Source organism: Odontesthes bonariensis, chromosome 4 (assembly GCF_027942865.1).
Source record: "Odontesthes bonariensis isolate fOdoBon6 chromosome 4, fOdoBon6.hap1, whole genome shotgun sequence".
Lineage (NCBI taxonomy): Eukaryota > Metazoa > Chordata > Actinopteri > Atheriniformes > Atherinopsidae > Odontesthes > Odontesthes bonariensis.
The window spans coordinates 11,897,743-11,919,264 of record NC_134509.1 but is presented as its reverse complement, the minus strand read 5'-3'; the positions used below and the strand labels follow the sequence as shown (position 1 = coordinate 11,919,264).

The following is a 21,522-nucleotide window of genomic DNA, read 5'->3' as shown; positions in this document are numbered from 1 at the left end:
AGCATGGTCTTTTAAGTGCACATGCATTCGCATATCTAGACTTACGCAGCTGTTTGTTTTAAATTCCAAAAATTGTTCCCCCTGCTGTTGTAGTAGGTCTAATTGAGAAAACAAGCTTATTTTTTCTCTTTCTTTTTGAGGAATGTCATACAAAGTTAAGGCTGTTCAGCTGTTAAATAAGATAGTTTTGTGTCATATCTGATTTTTTTTCCCTCCGTTTTCTTTCATTCTTCCTGAATTACATATCCTCCAAGAGTGGCGAGTGTATTCTTCTGGAAAGAGGTTTTATTATCCAGAACTGTACCCGAGCTTTACACATTATGTCCTTCTTTGAGGATTCCCCCCACCATTCCCATTTTCTCCTTAGTTCACCTATGAATGGATGCTTAAACCTTCTACGAAGAAATAACAGGGAGCGATTTAACGCTTCACACTGTAAAAGACCGTCTTCTATATTTACAGTAAACTGGCAGCAGGGTTGCCAGCAGTTAATGGTTACCTGTACAGTCATGGTGTGCATTATGTTGAACAACAAAAGTGCAGATCTGGTTTTCTCATCAACATAAATCCAGCTCAACAAGAAAAAAAAACATCTTCAGAGAGATGTATCCTTGATGTGCTCTTTCTGAAAAAAAAGACAAAAAAACAAAACAAGAACATTTCACCCTTTCAAATGTTTATGACTAACTGCAGTGGGTGTGATTCGTGTGTTTGTAGGGTGGATACGAGGTCAGTGTGTTCCCTTCGAAGGAACACCATGCATGCGTTTAAAAAAAAAGCATGTAATCATTTTTAAAATAAATTCATTGCAATCCCCCCCTTTTTTCTAAATAGAATCTTAGACTAAGTCAATCTGCTGTGGATGACAGTGGTGGTTCTACGTGAATTCAATCACTAACTGGTGGCACTCTGCCCCCTGGTGGTAGCTTCTGCTACCTGCATCTTTCTGAGCCAGTACAAACTTGCAGAAGACGATTAATGGTAAAAAAAAAAAAAAAAAGATTCTTCGATGACTGAATTACTGCAAGAGACACACCATCTGAAGCCGCTGTTGTCAATGTTCAATATTGGCTTTATTTATTATGTAAAATAAAATACCAAAATTATCATCTGTTACAAATATTTGTTAACAAAACAGGATAATTTATGAAAATAAATATTTCTGTGCAATTTATCCGTATTGTCAATGCAGGTGGAGAAACTCTTAAGATTTAAATACACACACACATATATATATAAGTCAATAAAAAGACTTAACTCGTAATCATACCTTATGTCTATGGTTTAACATCACATTTTCATTTAACAGGCGGCTCTGTTCACACTTTGTCCATCATTTGATGCTTGATTCACTGACTGACTTCTCAAGCCATCAATATTTGTTTATTTCTGTCTTGCAGCAAACTGCAAGTTTCTCTGGATTTCTTCACATTGTTGATGCTTCACAAAGTTCCCCCTGAACGTGCATATAAAAAAAAGTTTGGCAGTACAAACGGTGGCATCAATCTGTTATCAGAATCGTCCAACCCATCATTTTTGGCTGCACCTCCCTTACAAAAAAAATAGAAACAGTTTTCGACCCAACAAAAATACTTCCGTGTTGAGAAAATATTGCTTCAGTCTTGCTGCAAAACAGTTGTTTTCTTTGTAAATCGGGATCCTTCATTTGACCCGTCACAGTTGCACAACGTATTTTCGCAGCTTGACTTCCCTGGAGCCTCTGCGGGAGGACTGGATTGAAATAACAGCCCGAGGCTGTTCTCAACATGTCCGATAAAGGGTTAAAGTTAAAAAACAGCTTTAAAGACTCCTCTCTTTGCTACGTCCAGAATGGATTGCTTTTATTTTATTTTTACACATACACATTGTCTATGTGTAAGAGATCCATGGATGGATGGACATTGTCTATTCTCTTTTTTTGTTTGTTTGTTTTGTGCAATAAATACCTCAGAGTTAGGTTTAGTTTTAGATCAGAGAAAATGAAACCTCATTTGCACCACTATTCCACCTGCTATTATCAGCTCTCCAACTTTGAGAGCAATTTTAAAAAAGAAAGCAAAGCAAAAGAAAATAACACAAACTTATGGACAAAATCAACCTACTTCTAATACATTATCTGGTTTGGTTGAAGCTTTTTGCACCATTTTAAATACTTAATCATACCCTTAAGAGCAATTAACAAGCTGAGATGTTTGGATTAAAAAACGAACAAACGCTGAGCTTTAAAAGATAAGCTAAGGAAAATTAACAGGCTACATTTCAACTAAATGTCTACTTATCAAGTTCTGATATCTATTTAATTACTTTTTTTGTTTCTAATTTACTACTCTGAGTTGTGGTCACTGTGAAAAGTGCCAAGTCATTCAGGAATATATCAATATGATTATTTTCGTATGAAAATGACTGCATTGCTTTGCAAGTTAACAAATGTGCACAGGAATAGATTAAACAAGTTTTCCTTAAATTATTCTGAACAATAACAGTAGCATGCTGAAAGTAAAGCATAACAGATCTGAAATGGAAATCAAGCCCACTTTGTTTCTGACACGTTTCGAAGAATATCAGCACAGGGGGCAGCAGGAATACAACAGCCTAAAGCTATTTGTGAATTAGCTTCTTGAACCTTAACATCTCATGAGCCAGCTTCTAACTGTTATACAGTTGGCTGAGCTGTGCAGTTTGCATTAGTCACATTTGATTCATCCAGTGCTTTATTGTCCTCCAACATGGTTTTAAATGGCCAGACTTCACCTATGACATGTTATATTAACGGCTGAAAAGGCAACATAATGCTTTAAAATGTGGAGGTGTTCCTACTATCGTGAAGTGTATGAAATTCTCTCTATGAAGAAGTCTCATTTGTGTAAAGTGTAAGACTTTCACTCTCAAGAGATGACATGATGTCTCGTGCGGAGCCTGAGCATAAGTGTGGAACACTGTAGAGGTTTCTCAGCTTTGATATAGTTTTTTTGCTAATGATCTTTGTGTCACATTTGTGACCCCAAGAGTTTCATAAAATACTGCTATGTCGCGATTCGAAAACCAAACCCGTTCAGGAAAAGGTCAATCCTTGCATTTGGCCAAAAATCACATTCATGCTAATGTCAGATAAAAAAATAAAAATAAAAAAAAAAACCTAAGGCTATTTAGGTTGTGGGCTTGAGGGCAACACGACTCACGGACCCGTCTCTTTATCTTGCTGGTGGCAAAGCTGCAGAACAGTAGACTCGGGCCTCTTTAAGTCACCTTGATAGTTGACTTCTTGTGGACGCAGAGAAATGAAACATATGGCACACCAATGAAGGCCCACTTCTCGTTGGGCCAGAACATGATGACGGGCCCTCGCTCCGGGGCCTCTGTCGCGACGTCAAAGTAGGCGAAACAAACGCAGCCCAAGTAGGACGCAAGACAAATGAGGATGTGCCTGTAAGAGAAACCAGAGTATGAATAAGCCAGACAGGCTGTGAACTGAGAACATAGCATTTCTTCTCCACTTGTTTTCATATACAATTCAATCGTGTTGATTTCTGAAAAAACATCAAATTTCCTTTTAAGTGTCACATCACCGTAGGCGGCACCGAGTTCTCCAAGCTGGGTTTAAGCTTACCAAGCACAGTGTAGGTAAGGGAAGTTAACGGATGACCACATTTCGCAGAAGATCCTGTCACTGATCCAGCAGAGAAGAGCCAGCGCCCACCAGATCCCTGAGACCAGGCCCAGCTTGAACACACGTGGGTTTTCACACCTACAATGACAGAGCACTGAGAAATGGGTGCAACTCTTAAGAACACACACTCATTGTACAAAAACACATACAGACAGAAGCTGGTCTTAACTCCTTACCACGCTGTTTTTACATAACGTACGTTATTAAACCCCTACTTAGGAGTTTGGTCCTTTTCCAGTTTGATAAAGTAAGTAAGTAGGTTTTGCCTATGTCAATACACAAACAAACTAATGAATAATAATGTAAATAAATAACCAAACTGTTTTTGTATCTATGATGTTCAAGTCATACCGAAGTGGTTATTCTGCTCAATAGTCCGTAAATCTTTTAGAACCTGGGTATATCTCTCACTAGCTAATTTCAAGTAAGCTATCAAAGATGCACATTACACAGCTGCTTAAAACACCACCTTGTGTGCTTGCATGAAACCATTGGAACACTACTTTCCTGCCTGACCATTTTTAGAGGAATGTGACACGGTGATACATTGAAGCATTTAGGACAAAAAAAAAGGAGGCACCTCATACTGACGGTGGACCACCGCTGTTTCTCTAACTTAGCAAAGAACCCATCTTAAATTGTGTCTTTAGCCTTTCACAAAGACAAATTATTATTTCCCATTTCTTTAGTGGCATCTACAAAGATGACACAGTTTGACACACACGAAATAGTACTTTTGTACCAACAAGGCGATTCCCAAAGAGCTATTCACCAAAAACTGGACTTCTATCAGTGCAAGTAAAAACCTAAGAAAACTGGAGGGACTGAAGGACAAAAGAAGAGGTGGCAGGCCTAAAAGACTTTCTACGGCAGATGGGCAGCATCAGTAACAGTAAATTCCAGCAAAGCCCTGACACTGGACCTGAGGGATGCATCTGGACCTTACTCAGTTGATTCATCTGCTGTTCACTGAAGCTTCAGGTGTGCCAAATGACACAAGAGCTGAACTCATAGTTCTAAAACTATAGAAAACTTGTCTACGAGGGATCAGGCTGTGTTGAAAAATAAAGGCATTCATACCAAATGCTGATTTTAAAGCTCTAAGAATTGTACAAACCCTGTTTTTTTCCTTATATATTGTATTTCTACTTATGTTTGTACACGTTTAGATAAATTGCTGCACAAATTTACGCTTTTTCCTGACAATAAATAAAGAAATGAGCGACAGTTCAAGACTTTTCAAGTCTTGTACTGGTCGTCTACTAATCAAAAGGTGGCTGGTTCAAACCCCAGCTGCTCCATTATCTGTGTTTAAGTGTCCTTAGGCAAAATACTCAAATACAAAATCTTTCCTGATGTGGCACCATGCCCTTGCTTGAAAAAAAAAGTGCTATACGTGCAGAGTGAAGCCGTATATAAATAAACACACCCTGACCTACAAAGATGTGCTAATCCAGAGTGCCACTGATAAACTATTCTTAGTCTTGTCCTCCTTACAAACCCCAATGAGAGTCGAGGTAAACACTCAGAGCCACAACAAAGGCAGCAACACGAAAGCCTGCCTGTTAAACTGTGACAGTGTGTCACCTTCCATTCACATTTGATGAAGCGAGCCTCTAGTGTTGGAGTTACCGCTGTTTTTTGAAGAGGAATCACACTCTACAACACAAAAAGCCCCAAGAAAACAATAAGCATCCCTCAGCTACGTGGGGACAGTTTAAACTGTGGAAGCTGCACGGTTTTACACTGATGGTACAAGCACAGATAACTGGGTTAATCAATAGGCAGCTGTGCCCACTGACAGATAAGGGCAGCCTGTGTGAAGACAGAAAGTCCTTGCGAGATTGGCTTTGAGAGCGCAATGTTTCTCGCTGACCTTCCCAATCTAGACCAAATGTTCTGTGGAAGAACATTCAGTCAACTCATCGAGCTCAGCAGGCAGAAGCAGCTAGTTTGTTCTGTGATTTCTGACACAGTATTCAGAAGACCTTTAACTGCCAAAAGAGAGGTGTTTGTCAAATAGCCCAAGCACAGAATGCAAGTTTTATACATCAGAAAGCCCACACAAAGAATGTAGAGACGGAATGAGACAGTGGAGAGAGAACACTGACTGGTTTGCTCATGTATCAAGACGTTAGAAAGTAGATGGGTATTTGCCACGCTTTGAAAGAAGTCAAAATCTAAATCTAAATGATTATTATCATATTATTATATAAGTGAGAGGTTACCCTCATGATGTTATTGACGAAATGCCCATTAAGGATTTAAATCCTATTATAAAATGATTCAGGTAAACAAGTATTGGGCAGATAGAAACTACATGGCAAAGTCAAATTCTCATAAGATATTTTGAGAAACTTTCTTCACAGTATTTATACTGTATTTTCACAGTAAATATAAATAAAACGTGTGGGGATCAGATGGCAAACGACAGTTACATATTTTGGGCATTTAAAAATGACTTCTATTAATAACTTTGAAATATTCCAATTCTTTCTTTGTCAAAAAAAAAAAAAAAAAACAAAACAAAAGTTCTTAACATCAACTGGGAAAGGACCACACAAAATGATGAAGATTTTCATGCGTTTTTAGTAATAAGCGTGTCAAATCTAGCACATATTACAAGAAATAGGTTAAAAAAAAAAATAGAAATGAACTAAAAATGCAAATATCTTGTATGTAAAATACATACAGAGAGGAAAAATAACCATCAGAATAAGAGACCAAGTTCGTATTTTTGAAGACAGATGGGAAAAATGGGTGAGTTACATAACACATGTTAATGCTCATGACCCTCGGGTTAGATAAGATACATTAGACAGTTCCATCTGGTCTGTACAGGAATCTGTCTGTGAATACAAAACAGGTTCCATACAGAGAGGATAACAGCTCACATGTTGATATAAAATACACTAGAGTTAACCTAATATAGTGAATTCATGATCAAGTGATGAGTTAATTTATTCAGCATCTTTGTCTGTTTCTTTCAGTTCTATTTTCCTTTTACGTGTGAAATGATGCTCTGTCTTACCTGCATCGAGTTATTTCGAACAAATCAAATTTTCCCTTTTGTTTGTTTTGTATAAATTAAGAGTGATATAAAAAAGCAAAATCTGGAAGATTTGAGCTCTCAGATCACTTAAATCAAAGTCTCAGACCTCAATTAGCTTTTTATAGATATGTTTTTTTTACAGTCAGTGTAAGAGTGATAAAAAAAAAAGTCTGACTGACTCAGCAGTTCTAGCCTCATTAGCAATCTCGCACTCTGACATTTGAAATAAATTATGCAATCAAAGCTGGTGAGGACTACAAAAAGGGAGAAGAAATGTGTTTTTTATTTTGAATGAAAGACTGTTGAGTTAAAACATGATTTCTGTAAAAACTCTGTGATATATTTAATCACAGAGTAATCTTTGTTAGAAAATATGTCATCTTTAGATTGAAGCCTTTCAGATATCAGATCATCTTCAACTTGTTTGGCTTGTGTGTGACAAAAATGTTGACTACAAGTGCTCAACACTTTGCACACTGCTGTACACATTCGGAAGGACATGGCCAACAGTAACATTTGACATCTGATAAAAGGAGGCTAAAAGGCGAGCTGGAGAGCTGGGGGCAGCTTTCACGCTCAATAAAAAAAGAAAACAGCAAAGAGCTACTACATGTCTCAAAATCGTAACGATCATTGTCTACAAGTGACATCTGGGTTCACTGAATTCAGCTTCACTTCAAGTGAACTAAATCAGCTGATGAGCTCAGCTTGTGAAGCGTCTCATTCTTACATAATTGGTCCAGAGAGGGAGATGGAAAGGGTCATGGCTTCTCACGAGCAACAGGAAGTATAAAAATAAAAGGAAACAAGCCATTAAACAATCATCAACACTGAGGTTTACCGCGTGCATTTTACTTTACATTCCCATTGGAGAAAGTCTTGTCTGTGCATCAGGCATTAAGCTACGTGGCCGCTTCAGTAACATAACAATACACTGTCCTGAGCCAGCCACCACCCCTTCGTGCCAGCAAACGTGCACTGACACAAGGAAATCCATAAGCACAACGCTAAATAACTTAAACCCCTAGTTACAGGGGCAAGTGAGATAGGAAGCATGACAACGGTGAATGCAATGGAGAGTCTAAGGGAAGAAGACAGAGATGAGAAGAGGAAAGGCCACCCCGTCTGCCAGGGGTGGAGTCTTGCTGTGAAGTTTTGCTTACTTGAGTGCACAAAGAGGAAGTGGCTTCTGTGGATCAACATCAACATCCTTATTTAACACAACTCTTGACAAACTCTTAGTCTGTCGAGCTGTTCTAATGTGATCATGTTATCACTAAAAATGATTTATGTAAGTATATTGTTGCTATTCTCAAAGCTGAAGCAATAAACAGAAGCAACATAAAATGATCTTTACTCTCCATTAGATCTTTTGACATTTTGGCCTTGTAAAAAATGCCTTGTAAGGAGTTAGGAGCAGCACGCGACAAGGTTGTGATGGGAATTCTTTTCTATTTGAAGGGAGTGGGATATTCTATTCCCCTCTGAGTTGTGGGGAACATTGGCGTCTTCCTGGAGTATGCATGCAAACAGTTTCCATCTGTAATTTGCTCTAACGCAAAACATCCTGAGTAACACCCCGTCCTTGTAAGGCCTAGTCCAGTTTGGGAATTATTGGTAAAAATACAAAAATAAGACTGAATTAGGAGTGACAAACTAAAAAACAAATAAATAATTTAACGGTGTAGTTAGTGAAGAACTAACACCTTCAGACATACTTAAAACTCTATATAGCGCTCACTAATGAGACAGATTCATGGGACAGATTAATTAGAGCAATGGGGCAAAAGATAGCACATGTTTTTATACCACGCAACAGCTTTTTCCTGGTGGCTTTAGGCCTGAGACAAAAGAGGTTGTCAGAGTTGCCACTGTACCAATTCTTGGTCCTAAACTTCACATTTCTCATCATTTCCCCACTGGTATGGTCCTCACGCGTGTCATTTCCTTCTACCGATGAGCTACAGCACAATTCAATTTAAAATGTTGGCGTGCCTGTGCTCTCTGCTAATTAATACTGACCATCTAAACTACATCTTTCTCAGGGAAGATCTGAGCTCGTTTGACTGTCAAATGAGGCAACATGTCTCCATTTCACTGCCAGCAGGTCTTTCCAGTTTAGTCCCTACCAGACCGAAGTGCAGGAGAAGTCCTCTACGCCGCAGACAGCCAAAGCAAACCGATCCCCCATGAAGAAACACTACCATCTCCTAAATGAGGTTACTGCCACAATTAACGTCCATCTGCAGTCCTTCTCTTCAGGCTGGACACAAAATTGACCAGCCTTTCTCTCTGGCGGCCATAACGGTAAGAGCAGCAGCTGCAGTTGCGTCTTCATCCTTCATCCATTACTATCACAACACATCTGCAGCTAAGATCAGACACACCAGGTCTGCATTTGTCAAGCGTTTTACTATCGTGTTCTTGTGAACATTCGTCCTACTCAATCTCACCTAATCCTTTCCTGTAAAGCACTTTTTAACTTTGCTGAGAAAAGCGCTATGCAAAATAATACTTTATCGTTCATCAACATTGCGATAAAATCTGGAAATGAACATTGCTTTCACCTGTACTCATAATCTCGTCAGTATTATACTTTCCTCTCAACTCGGAAATCACAGCAGAAATATAAGTGGTGTTTTAGTTCCAACACTTCTACTGTATGCAATACCTGTGACGGATATCTGAAACAATGAACTTGTTTGTGTTCGGACGAAAGTTATTTGAATATCGGGCAACAGTCCTACTGTGAAAATAAAAAGCAGCAAAAAACAAACAACAAAATAGTGTGTTCTTTCTGGGAGCAGAAGTCCATCTGTCAGGGCCACAGGAATTCAGTTCCAGTTAGCAGCAGAAAAACAAGCAGCTTCAATGGATGACTGGCACAGCAGTAATGTCAAGAATTACTCAGATGTGGAACAATAGAGGACTTCAGGTTTCAGGACCGGCGGTAGTGAGTAAGGGTTGTGGGAAACAGAAAGACACAATACACATCTGTGTTAATGAGGTGGAGGAAAGCATGAGAAACACACACACAAACAAACAAAAAGGAGCACAAGGAGGAACATGTTTTCAGGAACATTCCATCACATCATAGGATGCTATTATTAGGCTGGAGCAGACAGAGTTGTCAAGACACTGAAAGTACAAAAGGTTAAAAGTCGCATGTTAATCTACTCACATCACGACACTGTTGGCTTCTGTTCAGTTACAAACTAAACGATGTAGCAGCTGAACAGGACACAGTCATTATTAGACACTGCTATCTCTTCAAGCTTTCCATTGTTGTACTATGAGGGTTAACTAAGTGCAGAAGCAGATTTATGCATCCAAAGGCACTGGCTTTCGTTTGTAGTCTGAGGAGTGCTGGAAAATCACTTTTAACCCATTTAGGCCGGGAAAGCATTGCCGCATTTCTACCTTTAAAGCCGGGAAAGCGTACACGTCTTTTTTCCTGTATGTAGAAAACATGGCTGTTATTCCACATAATCTGCCCAAAACACTTGCAGACTGCTGTCACTAAGAAACCTGGCATAGCAGCCTAATGCTGATTTCAAACAGGCTTCCAGCAGCATTTGTTGAAGCATTAAAAACCTCGTTTAAGCGGTGACATTTTCTGATATGTGCGTTGTCTAAGATATCGATGGGGAGTTTAAGAAGGTGCTGGTTAACCTCATCCCAGCACTTCTGTCACCTGAAAATCTGGTGGAAAAAGAAATTGGAGGAGTAAAACTCACATGCAGAGCCCTGCTGCACTACTTCAAAGTGAGTTTACGTTATATACTCGGTACACTGAGTTTGTAAGAATCACACCTTTCTGCTACATCAGGGGTCGGCAAGCCGCAGCTCTTTCATCCTTATGCTGCAGCTCCGCGTGGCTTGGGAAAATAAATTCAAAAAGTATCCAATTGAAGTGTATTTTATTTGTGTTTTTTTTTTTTTATTGTAGTTCTAAATTGGAAGATTATTGTGATCTTGAAATATTAAAATATTTCTGTCTGACGGATTTCCTGCGAGAGTTCTGTCATACCGAGTCCAGCGCTGAGATACTTCATTTGTTGCCAGAAATAAAGACTTTATTTAACTTGAGATTACTAAGGCTTGTTCTTGAGCTTCCAATTAAAGAATCGATCTAACATATATATATATATATATATATATATATACATCATCTATACCGCTGAATCCGTCGGTCGGGTCGCGGGCGGGCTGGAGCCTATCCCAGCAGTCAATGGGCGAGAGGCGGGGTACACCCTGGACAGGCCGCCAGTCCATCGCAGGGCCACATAGAGACAAACGAGACAAACAACCATGCACGCTCACACTCACTCCTAAGGACAATTTAAAGTCACCAATGAACCTAACATGCATGTTTTTTGGACAATGGGAGGAAGCCTATATATATATATATATTTTTTTTTTGTCGCTCAAAATATGAGTCACACTCGCCGAAAGCCGGTACATGCCCGCTAAAACGCTGTGCATTTATCGAGACTTTCAACCCCAGGTAGGCCAAGTATGGAGAAATGTAAGAGATTAAAAGTATCTGAAGAAAATTGGTGCAAAACAACCCTTTGCAGGAAAAAAGACGTGTACGCTTTCCCGGCCTTAAAGGTAGAATAACGCAACAGCGCTCCCGGCTTTAAAGGTAGAAATGCGGCAATGCTTTCCCGGCCTAAATGGGTTAAGCAGGCTTTGGTTGAATGTGGGTAAACAGCTGTGAAGACCCTAAACATGGCAAAACACATTTGAGAAATGCAATATCAAATCATTAGCTTTCTCCTAACGATGAATAGCCACAAGGCACAGGAAGACCTAAATGTTGGCTTTTACTTAATATTGTGTGGAAATGTGTACTTTTGAATCCCGAAGAAAAAGAAGGCATTTGGAGCACAGCTCAATGAAGCATGATCAGCCACGAAACTGATGTGTGAGGCAGTGAAAGTGACAGGGAGGAAGCGGTCAGAAATCCTGCTCGACAGAGAACAGAACTTAACAAAAATGTGCCCTCAAAAAATTCTAATTAATTAGTTGGTCTTTCTATTTTTGCCCTTTTCTCTTTTGACCAACTCCTCCTCCCCTGCTCTGACATCTCTGGGTCCGTTAAACGTGGTGTAGCACGACTAATAGCCAGCCAGCCAGCTGATTCGTGGGCATAAGGTTCTGTTTTGTTCAATATACCAGCAGTAAATGACCCCCTCTGTTTTTGTTACATTCTGATTAGTGATGGCAAACTACAAACTTTGCACTAAGGTGAAATTTTGAGCAATTATTAGTTAAGGTCACTAACTAACCAGCACATCGGATCAGTTCCACGCTGGTTCTCCTTATGCCATGCATTCATTTTTGTCGCGCGACATTTCACCAGTGACTTGTCCTTTTCTGGTCTTCTTGACACTTAACAGACTCATAATGTCATGTGTGCCATTTTCAATCTGTTGAGCTTCAAAACACCTGGATCCAGATTTCTTGCCAGCTGCGTTTCCATTGATTAGCATGTCTGATTTGCCATAGTAAGACATGAAAGAGAAAAGGTGAATGGATGAATTAACTTTTCCACTGAGACACAAAAAGGTTCATACAGTCGCTCGACGCGCTTTTTCCTGGTACGAAGAGGACTTGACGCTCATTTTTCAGCGTGGAAATAGTTTTATTAATTGCACCTGACCTGGCAAAAATTAGAATCACGTGACCCGCCAGCTGTTTCCAGTCTGAGCTGGTAGAGAGTAAACTTGCATGATGGACCAGCGTTCCCAGATATGATATGATATCCCAGATATTAAACTGATTACTGAAGAGGAACTCTCTACGTGTTCCTCTTATGGATCTCCATTGCGTTTATCATTTCTTCCTGTCCACTTGTTAGGACAACTACTTCTTCTGATTCCGTTTCAGCTTCCCCAAAGATTGTTTCAGTCTTTTAAAGTGTTCAAGACTCTGATGCCAAAACAGCTCTTAATGTTACTGGAGTACATCTATATACACTCTTTAAACTAGCTCTGCAGCATGTAGAAAATACTTTTTCTTTTTAGCCCCATCATTAGCTACGACCGCGTGTTAATGATGCAGACGGCCTTCATAAAAAGACCTTAGAGAGGGCCTTGCACTCACATTTTGTGATAGCATTATGGGCAAAAGGAACATCTCTACAGCCAACAATCAAACAAGCTGCAGCCTCTGATCCAGCACAGTCACTGTATGACTCACATGAGCAGAAGAAAGAGAAAGGTGGGTGTTAAGTAACGCAAGGCCACAAAAACAAAACATGTGAGAGATAGAAAAGACAAATAATTCCTTTAGAGTTAAAGCAAACGATGACAACGTTGCACTGGTTTCGCAGCTTTTTCACCCAAGTCCTAGTCAGAGAGTGAGGAGACAATTCTTTGCCATCCTTGATTTCACACTGTTTGGATGGACTTTAGAAAATGCCTATCATCAGTTCCAGGATAGTGTCACACTCCAGGATGAGGTTTATCCTTACTGTTTTGACACTCCACTAACCTCTTCAGCTCAGTAATGAGCAGCACGGTGCAGGGGATGCCAAGAGTCATGAGAGACAGCGAGTTGACGACTGGTTTGACAAAGGCCAGACCGGTGGTGATCCCTGACAAGATGCCGATGACCACTTTGAACCTTAACCTACATGGAGAAGCAAAACAAGAAGCAGATTTTGTTGCTATTTCGTCTTTCTATAAACACATTGTGAAATACAGAATCCAAGTCGGATGAATCCCAAGTATACCCAGAAAGCACCCTGATGACACACAATGAGAATCAGAAATGAAGAAGACCTCAGTTTAGATACTAATGAGCAAAGACTGGGGAACAGCCTGAAGGTGGAGTGCAACCACCACACTGCTCTGTGACAATGGAAAGAGAAGTAAAGACATGTGATGCAGCTTTTACTGGTGTCAGCTATCTTGGACAGGTCTATTATTAAACTGTGAAGTGTCACTAATGGACATGCCGTGCAAAAACACAAGTGCCCTGCAATAAACTGAAACTTTGCCGGTTAGTTTGAGTAACATGACAAGCTTCTCTCCAACTGTGAGAAGCTTGCACTCATTTTAAGCTCCTAAAGGTGGTCATTTGGCCCCTCAATTCATATAGATCCTCATACCTATTTCTTCTGAACATCCTCGGAAGGTATCTTTTGGGAAACCACATGGCAATGGCACACATGAGCACCCATAAAATGGCCAACTCATCCAGCATTTGGCCAAGGAAGCTGAGGGTGGCATGAAAATAAGTCGATCCAATACCTGGGAGAAAGAAAGAGGAGCACAAGCGCAAAGCTGAGATGACGTCCCTTCATAAGAAAGTCAACAAGTGATGGAGGTGAGGCTCTGTTAGGACTGAACAGTTTGTGAGAGGCATCACGAGGCAACACTAAATCTGTTTATTTTATAAATAATAAAAAGAAAAAAAAAGAAAAGTCACATATGGAAACACTAGGGGCAAAAATATCATAGAACGGCTCCAAGTTTGTACACTGTGCCTGTGCGTTCAATAACTCAAGGCCATGTTGCAGTGAGGCATGCGAATGCTCGAATTAGAAGATGAAATCATGGCCGCAGCCGTCATTTTTTTTAGGCCACAACGTTCAGACCAAAGCAGCAAGAGGAAACTGTGAGCCGTGTTCCAATTTTGAAGTTGCATAGAAGAATAAAAGGCAAGCAAATTTTGATATGCCAATAAAGGAACATTCCGGGGCAGCCTAAACACAACAGTGTGCCAACACCAGGCATGGTGTCAGATTCAACCTGCGAGGGCTGGGAGACTTCATGACCTGATTCGTGCATTCAAGCTTGATTAAGACCTGAAGAACAATATCCCTTTTCGCTTTGATTACATTCTTCATTCATTTATTAGATTAACAGATGGGCTTTGTACTCAGCAAAAACAAGGTTAAAGGAGGTTAATTTATTCTCTAGACAAGAACGCTTCCAACAAACCGTATGAAATGTGCCAACTGAGGCAGACAAGTGAAGTCAACAAGCTGCTAAACACGAATGCAAACACTGAAGGTTTCAAGCACTTATGAAATATCAACTTTATAAATGTTTTATGGGAGAGGAAGTGCATTCATCCCAATTCTAAGATGACAAGAATGTGAATACACTCAGCAGCATGCCTTTATGTACAAAAAGCAAGTTGGAAAGAAGGGTTGAGTTAGAAATGCAGCGGGATGGATCCGTCAGTGCCCCTTTGTTATCTCGGCCCAACAGACCTTACATTATCAGCATAATCTGTTGTCATAACAGGCGCTGCAGGAGATTCCAGCACTCCAACAGACTCCTTATCGGCAAACCTCTGCTGCTCCGAGTCGGAACTGACTGGCCGTGACCTGCCGTCACTCTGACGACAACTCCAGTAATCGATTGTTTAAGTCAAGCAGAAAATAACACCGATCATTTACAGTACTGTTTCAGACTTGCACACTTAAAAACATGGGCTGTTTTTATGAGCTATTTTTTTGGTAGTTGTTGACGTCTGAAGTAGGAAATAATCTGTAGTCATTCTGACTTAATGCCTTAAACCTCTGCAAGCCTTTTGCTGGTAAAAGCAAACAAGTACCATTCTGGTAACAAGCTTCTCACGTCCGAGGCCGCGCTGAGGCTGTTAGTCATATGAAGACATGGCCTTCACCTCTGCAGTCATTCGGGGACATTGTTTTTGGAATGCTGAACACTAAACCATTCACTATCATTTTGAAAACAGTCGGAATATTAAACAACATCCTTTTGGAAGCAGTGAGTTAAAGACGGCACATCTGACATGGAGATCAAAATGTTATAGCTCTGCTTTAAACACTGGTATCTGCTGACAGTGCAAGCCAGGCAAACCTATATGTTTACACAGAGCTACAGTAGAGCAGCCGACTGTTGATTTTCCACTGGAACCAAAGGGCTTTTTTGTATTCATTTTTTATTTAAACTTAAGTCAAAGATCATCAACCACAGGGGAAGACAGAGGGAACCATGTGACCCCCTCATCACTGAGTTTAAACAGCCTTCAGGTTCCGAAAAACTGGATGAGGTCAGAGATTCATTCAAATGTGTGAAGGGACTGAAGGGGAAATATTAGGTGATAAATACGCTCCAGTCGTCGAACAGAGAGAGAGGGAGGGGGGGTTGGGTGGTCAACTGTATCACAGGAGCCTATATACACACACAGCCAATATAAAAATGAGTTAGACTGTTATGCAACCTGTTCAACAGCTATAAGTGGGTTTTGTTTTTTTTGTTTTTTTTTTCAAACATCCACTGAGGTCACCTCTCAGGAAGGAGGGGGGGAGGGCTGACAGGTTATCTTTGCTGACAGTGCAACCTGAGTGGTTTCAAAACAGTACTGAGGCAACAAGGCACTCTGCTGCCATTTACATTTGTTACCCAAAAAACTGAGTGAAATTAATGGGAATATCTGCTGAAATCTATAGCTGGCCTGGATTCAGACACAAAAAGCATTAAATGAGCCTGAAGCAGTGACAGAGGACGCGAGTGACTAACCCTGTGTCCTCTCAGTGCTGCTGCTGTTCGACAAGTGTGAGCTTGTGTTTCATTTGACTTTTATCTATCAACCAAGAGCCTGCTGGGATCACTATAACATCACTGGTTCACAACAATGTAGGCTTTGGGTTATCCTTAGAATCTAAAAAAAAACGACACAAATGTAGGATTCAGCTGCCGAGCCAAACAAAAAGCCAAATGAAAAAGAGAAGAGCCCAACATGCCAGGAGATACAAAAACTAGCTGCTAAATTTGCTCAAATGTCCTGATTTTGATGGGCAGCACTACACCCGTCGACTGTGTAGTCCACGTGATGTGTATTCTGTTTATTCTCAGAATTAAAATGACAAAAACCGGCAAAGACCCAAACACGAGAGCCAGAAAAATTCATCTTTAGATGAACAAATTCGTTTTCCGTTCAATTAGGTGTTGAGCAACTAATGGGGTTTGTTGGCTGTTGAAATATCGGTGACAGGTCGGTAAAGCGACGGCTCCTTAACTTGGTTTCTGCCATCATCTGTTGCAACCCAGTGACACGTCGTGTCGCAGTGGATCAGTGGTGGTGTTTTGCTAGAGCACATTGTGGGCAGTGCTGCACATGTGGGCTACTGCATGCAGACAGGGTTATGGAGTGTAGTAGACCACAAACTTCCACAACAACCACAAACATACATCAAACTCTCTTCACCAAAGAGGGGTGGAGGGGCACTCCTGGACCAGATGGTCTGGACCCCCCTCACCCCCCACAGAGTCCTGTTCTTAACTTTATGGAGTCAGTCTGGGATTACATGGAGACAGAGAGGACACTGAGACAGATTATATTCACAGAAAATCTGTGGCAAGTCTCCAAGACTCTTAAAACAGCCCACCAGCCGAATACAAAGGAAAACTGTGTGCAGTTATAGTGAGCTGGCGCTGTCAAAATGTTGGGGGAAAAATAACCAAAAATTAAACAAGTGTCTCCTTCATTTTTTTTTTCAAATGACTCCTAGTTATAAACTCGGAAGTCCCCGTACATGCTTTCACCTTTAAAACAGAGGGTGAGAGGTCACTTACCAACCACAACCAGTAGAATCCATATGAGGTAAATCCCACTGTTGAAATGTGTTGCATACTGGCGGAACAAGCACATTAATATCGGCGGCAAAACAAAAAACAAAATGTTGCTGATCTGAAATGAAAAAGATATAAAAATTTTAAAAAATGGCAACAAAGGAAAGCTATGAGGGGAATCAAGTCCATCACACGTGAGCTGACTGTAGCAAACACGACAACATGTTGATCATTATGTGACCATCGGTGCAACTTTAAAAAAAAAAAAAAAAAAAAACAAAATGGGAAAAACACATTTCTAAAGTGGTGCTAACGGTAAATATGCTGATGGAAAGCAGCCAAACTATTCAAAGTTAGTGTAAGTCATAGCTAGCTATGGCTAACGTGAGGATAAGATGGCATGTTACCAGAAAGCAGCGCAATACCAAACAAAACAAAGGCAGAGAAGCTGCGGCTGTAAACAAAACTGCATCCACATCTACAAGTCAGCGACTTCCCACCGACCGTGTTGTAAAATTCAGCGATGCTGGGGTAGATCAGGTAGTTGCCTTCACACCAGTCCACTTCGGAGCTGCCAGCCTGCAACTGGTCCCAAAAAATCAGATTAACGTTACTCATGCCTGGACTAGTTCTGTCTGATGGACAGTGCAGGCGGACAGCACTCCTCCGGCGAAGGGAGATTAAATAATGGCGATAAGCGATGAAAGTCGCTATACGTTGGCCAGTTGGCTACACGCTAGACTCTAAGTTCTGAATACTGACACGTATCGTCCACCCGACTTGTTTAAAGTAATCGCCGCCGTGCAGCATTTTCAGGGTATCCTTCCTTCCACAAAGCCTCCAGCCAGTCATGACGCTCTGCGTCGTCCTCTGACAGCTGTTCGCTCAGGAGTCAAAGAGTATCCACGCGCTGCGAGAGGAGTCACTCCACTCGGCTTCCGTCTTCGCTGTGACGTAAGTCAATTCCAGGAAGTACGTTTCTTTTCTTTCATCATGTTCATACAACAAAGGACGATAACTGAGGGTTTACCATGATTTTAAAACTTCAAATGCATAAGAGTTTACTCTATGTTCAACTTCCCCTTCTGTGTATTCCTGGAGTTTCGCACTCACCTTTTATGCTGCTCCTGTCAGATGGTAGCTGCAATTGCTCGCCTTATTTAGAATGAATTTGAACTTTGTTTGAATGTTTCAGTGAATGACACTTTAATGAAGAGAAATATTTCAGTTTTTACTGAACACACCCTCACATAAGTGTCTGCGACACTGCACATAGTCTACAAGATTAATTTGTGGTCACAAGTAAATGATTTATTTGACTCAAATGAAAATATTGGTGATGATTATGGCTTATTTTCTTAGTTATCATGTTAAAGTTACATATGCACCGAATAATTAATTGATTTGATTAAACGATTGGAAGAAATTCCAATTGTTGCAGTCATTTTTTTTCTTAGCAAAGATGCAACGTATTTGCTGTTGTCATCAAAAAATATTAGATAGCCTACTTTTATTTTTCATGCCTCTATTGAATCATCACCTGATTTATCAACATAAAATGATGGTTAGTTGTAACCCTAGTTCTTGCTTTTCTTTCTGTTAGCCCAAGAGACAGTTTTAGATAGCTAGCAATGTGAAGATCCAGTTGGGCATGCCTAAAAAACTTCCAAAGGAAGGTAACAGCAGGCATCTAAACCAGGTCCCTGAACCACAAGACAAATCTTATAAACAAGATCCTGAGATACATAAACGCCCCTTCCTGAGGCAGGGAGTCATCCCTGACCGAGAGGAAACATTCCACCTTTTTGTGGTTGAGAACCGTGGCCTAAGATTTGAAAGAGCTGACTTTCATCCCAGCCACTCCAGACTCAGCTGCAAACCTCTTCATTACGTGCTGAAGGTCATAGCTTGAAGAAGCCAACAGAATCACATCTGCAAAAAACAGAGATGCGACCCTGAGGGTCCCAAGCCAGATGCTTTCCTCTCCTCGACTACGCCTCCGTCTTCACCTTGATGACTTCCCTCTGGTTGACACAAGCGGATCCTTCAGTTACTACTTTTAATTCTCCTGGGGGTGTGAGTTGAAGATCTCACGGATAGGGCCTCTGTCAGACATTTCTAATACATCCTGACAACCTGTTTAGGCCTTCCAGATATGTCCAGCAGTCTGCCCCACCAACCGATCCAACTAACCACCAGGAGGTGATCAGTTGACAGCTCTGCCCCTCTCTTCGCCTGACATTCAAGACATACAGTGGCAGGTCTGATGTTACAACTACAAAGTCGATCATCAACCTTTGGCCTAAGGTGGCCTGGTTACCAGATACACTTATGAACCACCTTATGCTCGAACATGGTGTTTGTAATAGAAAACTCATGACCACCACTGAAGTCCAAAAGCAAAACATCGCTTGGGTTCAGATCAGGGAGGCCGTTCCGCCCAGACACACCTCTCCAGGTCACTCCATCATTGCCCACATAGGCACTGAAATCCCCCAGGAGAACAATGGATGGGTGAATGTGACATTTAGTGTGAACTGTGAAAGCGCTTTGAGTGCTCAGATTGACTAGAAAAGTGCTGTACAAGTACAGTCTTACTTACCATTCCATTCTCAGCAAGCTTTTCCTAATTAACTGTGATTATGTTTTTCTCAATTCACGTTGAATGCACAACGTCAAAATGTGTATTTTCGAGATGACTAAAGGAAATGATCAGTATCTCGGTATTTCTATCCCAAAGTAGTCACCGATGTGGTTGTAATAGACGATTGGATTATGCGTGTACGGCGTGATACAGTGCATAAGAACATGTTACACATGGCTTTCGCATTACGTAAGCAATAGGAATTGTGGGTGATGTGTATCTCAAAAGAAGATTTGCTCTCTGCTCGCTTGGAAAGATAATCATCTCAACGTCTTGCTGTCTCTCTGGCACCCTCTGGCTGACGCAGGATCCCATTCAACAGTCCCCTCATTATGTTGATGTCGTTAATATTTATAACGACAAGTGACTACAATCCATAAGTTGATGAACATAATTCATGAGTTAAATGAATGTTTATCCTTGTTTGAATTCTTTTGAAGAGCTTGTGTGGGAGTTTTAAGCTTTGCATCCGTTATTTTTTTTAATATTTCATATATGTAATATTTTATGGGCTGCATTTTATATCGTGCTTTCCTGGTCTTGTTGACCCCTCGAACCCTAGAAGCACGTGAACACAAAAAACACATTCAACCATTCACACACACTCATGCAGCACTTCTTAGTCTATACAGTGTCATAGGCAGTACTTTTTTCTATCTACTTTATGATCTTGTATGAAAAAAAGTTAAGAATAAGTACAACCCCAAATCAGAGAAAATGTGACTCTCTGGAAAATGCTAAAAGATCAAAGTGAAAAAAGAAGATCACGTACCTTAAGCACTGATATTCCTCTGGATTTCTTGAATCACTTATAAAATGCAAATTTCTTCTAAAGTTTCTGGAAGGAACTTTAAAAAATAAATAAATAAAATGAAACATCTTTCTCTCACAGTCCTTTGTGTTGCAACATTGGGCATTTTTCAGTGGTCCAATTAAATGGCTCAGTCCCGCTGCAGCTGTAGCTCCACTCAACTGTGCATACAACTGTGTTGAATGCAGCCCTGACTCTCCTCCCTAGGCGATCTCACTTGAATCTTGTGATCTACATATTGGTAAACAACTCACAGATGATAATGCCATAAACAGCCCACAGAATGGGCTGATGAATCAGTGGCTCACAGCTCCACCATATAAACCTGAAACACTCCACCAGTTAGTTACTTAGTTAGAGTGAAAGAAGCATTTTGGTTAAGTGGCCTTTATTCAAGAACTGGATGAATTACACCAAAACCCTCTGCCTATCATCCTCAGAAAGATTCAGTTTTTCACTTATACTGCTTTTGCTCCAAATCATCACTACTATCACATATTGACATATCTCTTTATAAAATTAATAAAAACAAAAGTTGTTATTACAAAAAGCACGTGATGGTGTGGATCAGTGCAAAAAATCTCTGTGGATGACAGTTTCCTGCCAGGGGACAAGTCCTCCTGATGTTTGGAAGAAGTCCTTGAGGTCATTTCTAACATAAATTGCTTCACGGGAAGCACGTGCACAACATCACCGACCTCTGAACTTTCAAAAACTCCAAAAAGTCCCCCTACGATCTGACAAGTACTTAATTGTACGTAACCTATTAAGGACGGCAGTTTTGTA

At 40.6% G+C, this 21,522-nt stretch overlaps 1 protein-coding gene across 1 annotated transcript; it reads right to left on the bottom strand.

Moving 5' to 3' along the window:
• Positions 1-1,051: 1,051 nt before the first annotated feature.
• Positions 1,052-18,181, bottom strand: acer2 (alkaline ceramidase 2). The gene is made up of 6 exons (XM_075462971.1): positions 17,786-18,181; positions 17,285-17,399; positions 13,840-13,981; positions 13,221-13,358; positions 3,608-3,745; positions 1,052-3,424 (listed from the first exon to the last, which is right to left on the bottom strand). Exons 1-6 carry the CDS (start codon positions 17,897-17,899, stop codon positions 3,238-3,240), a joined length of 834 nt encoding a protein of 277 aa, XP_075319086.1. The 5' UTR covers positions 17,900-18,181; the 3' UTR covers positions 1,052-3,237.
• Between the last annotated feature and the right edge of the window lie 3,341 nt (positions 18,182-21,522).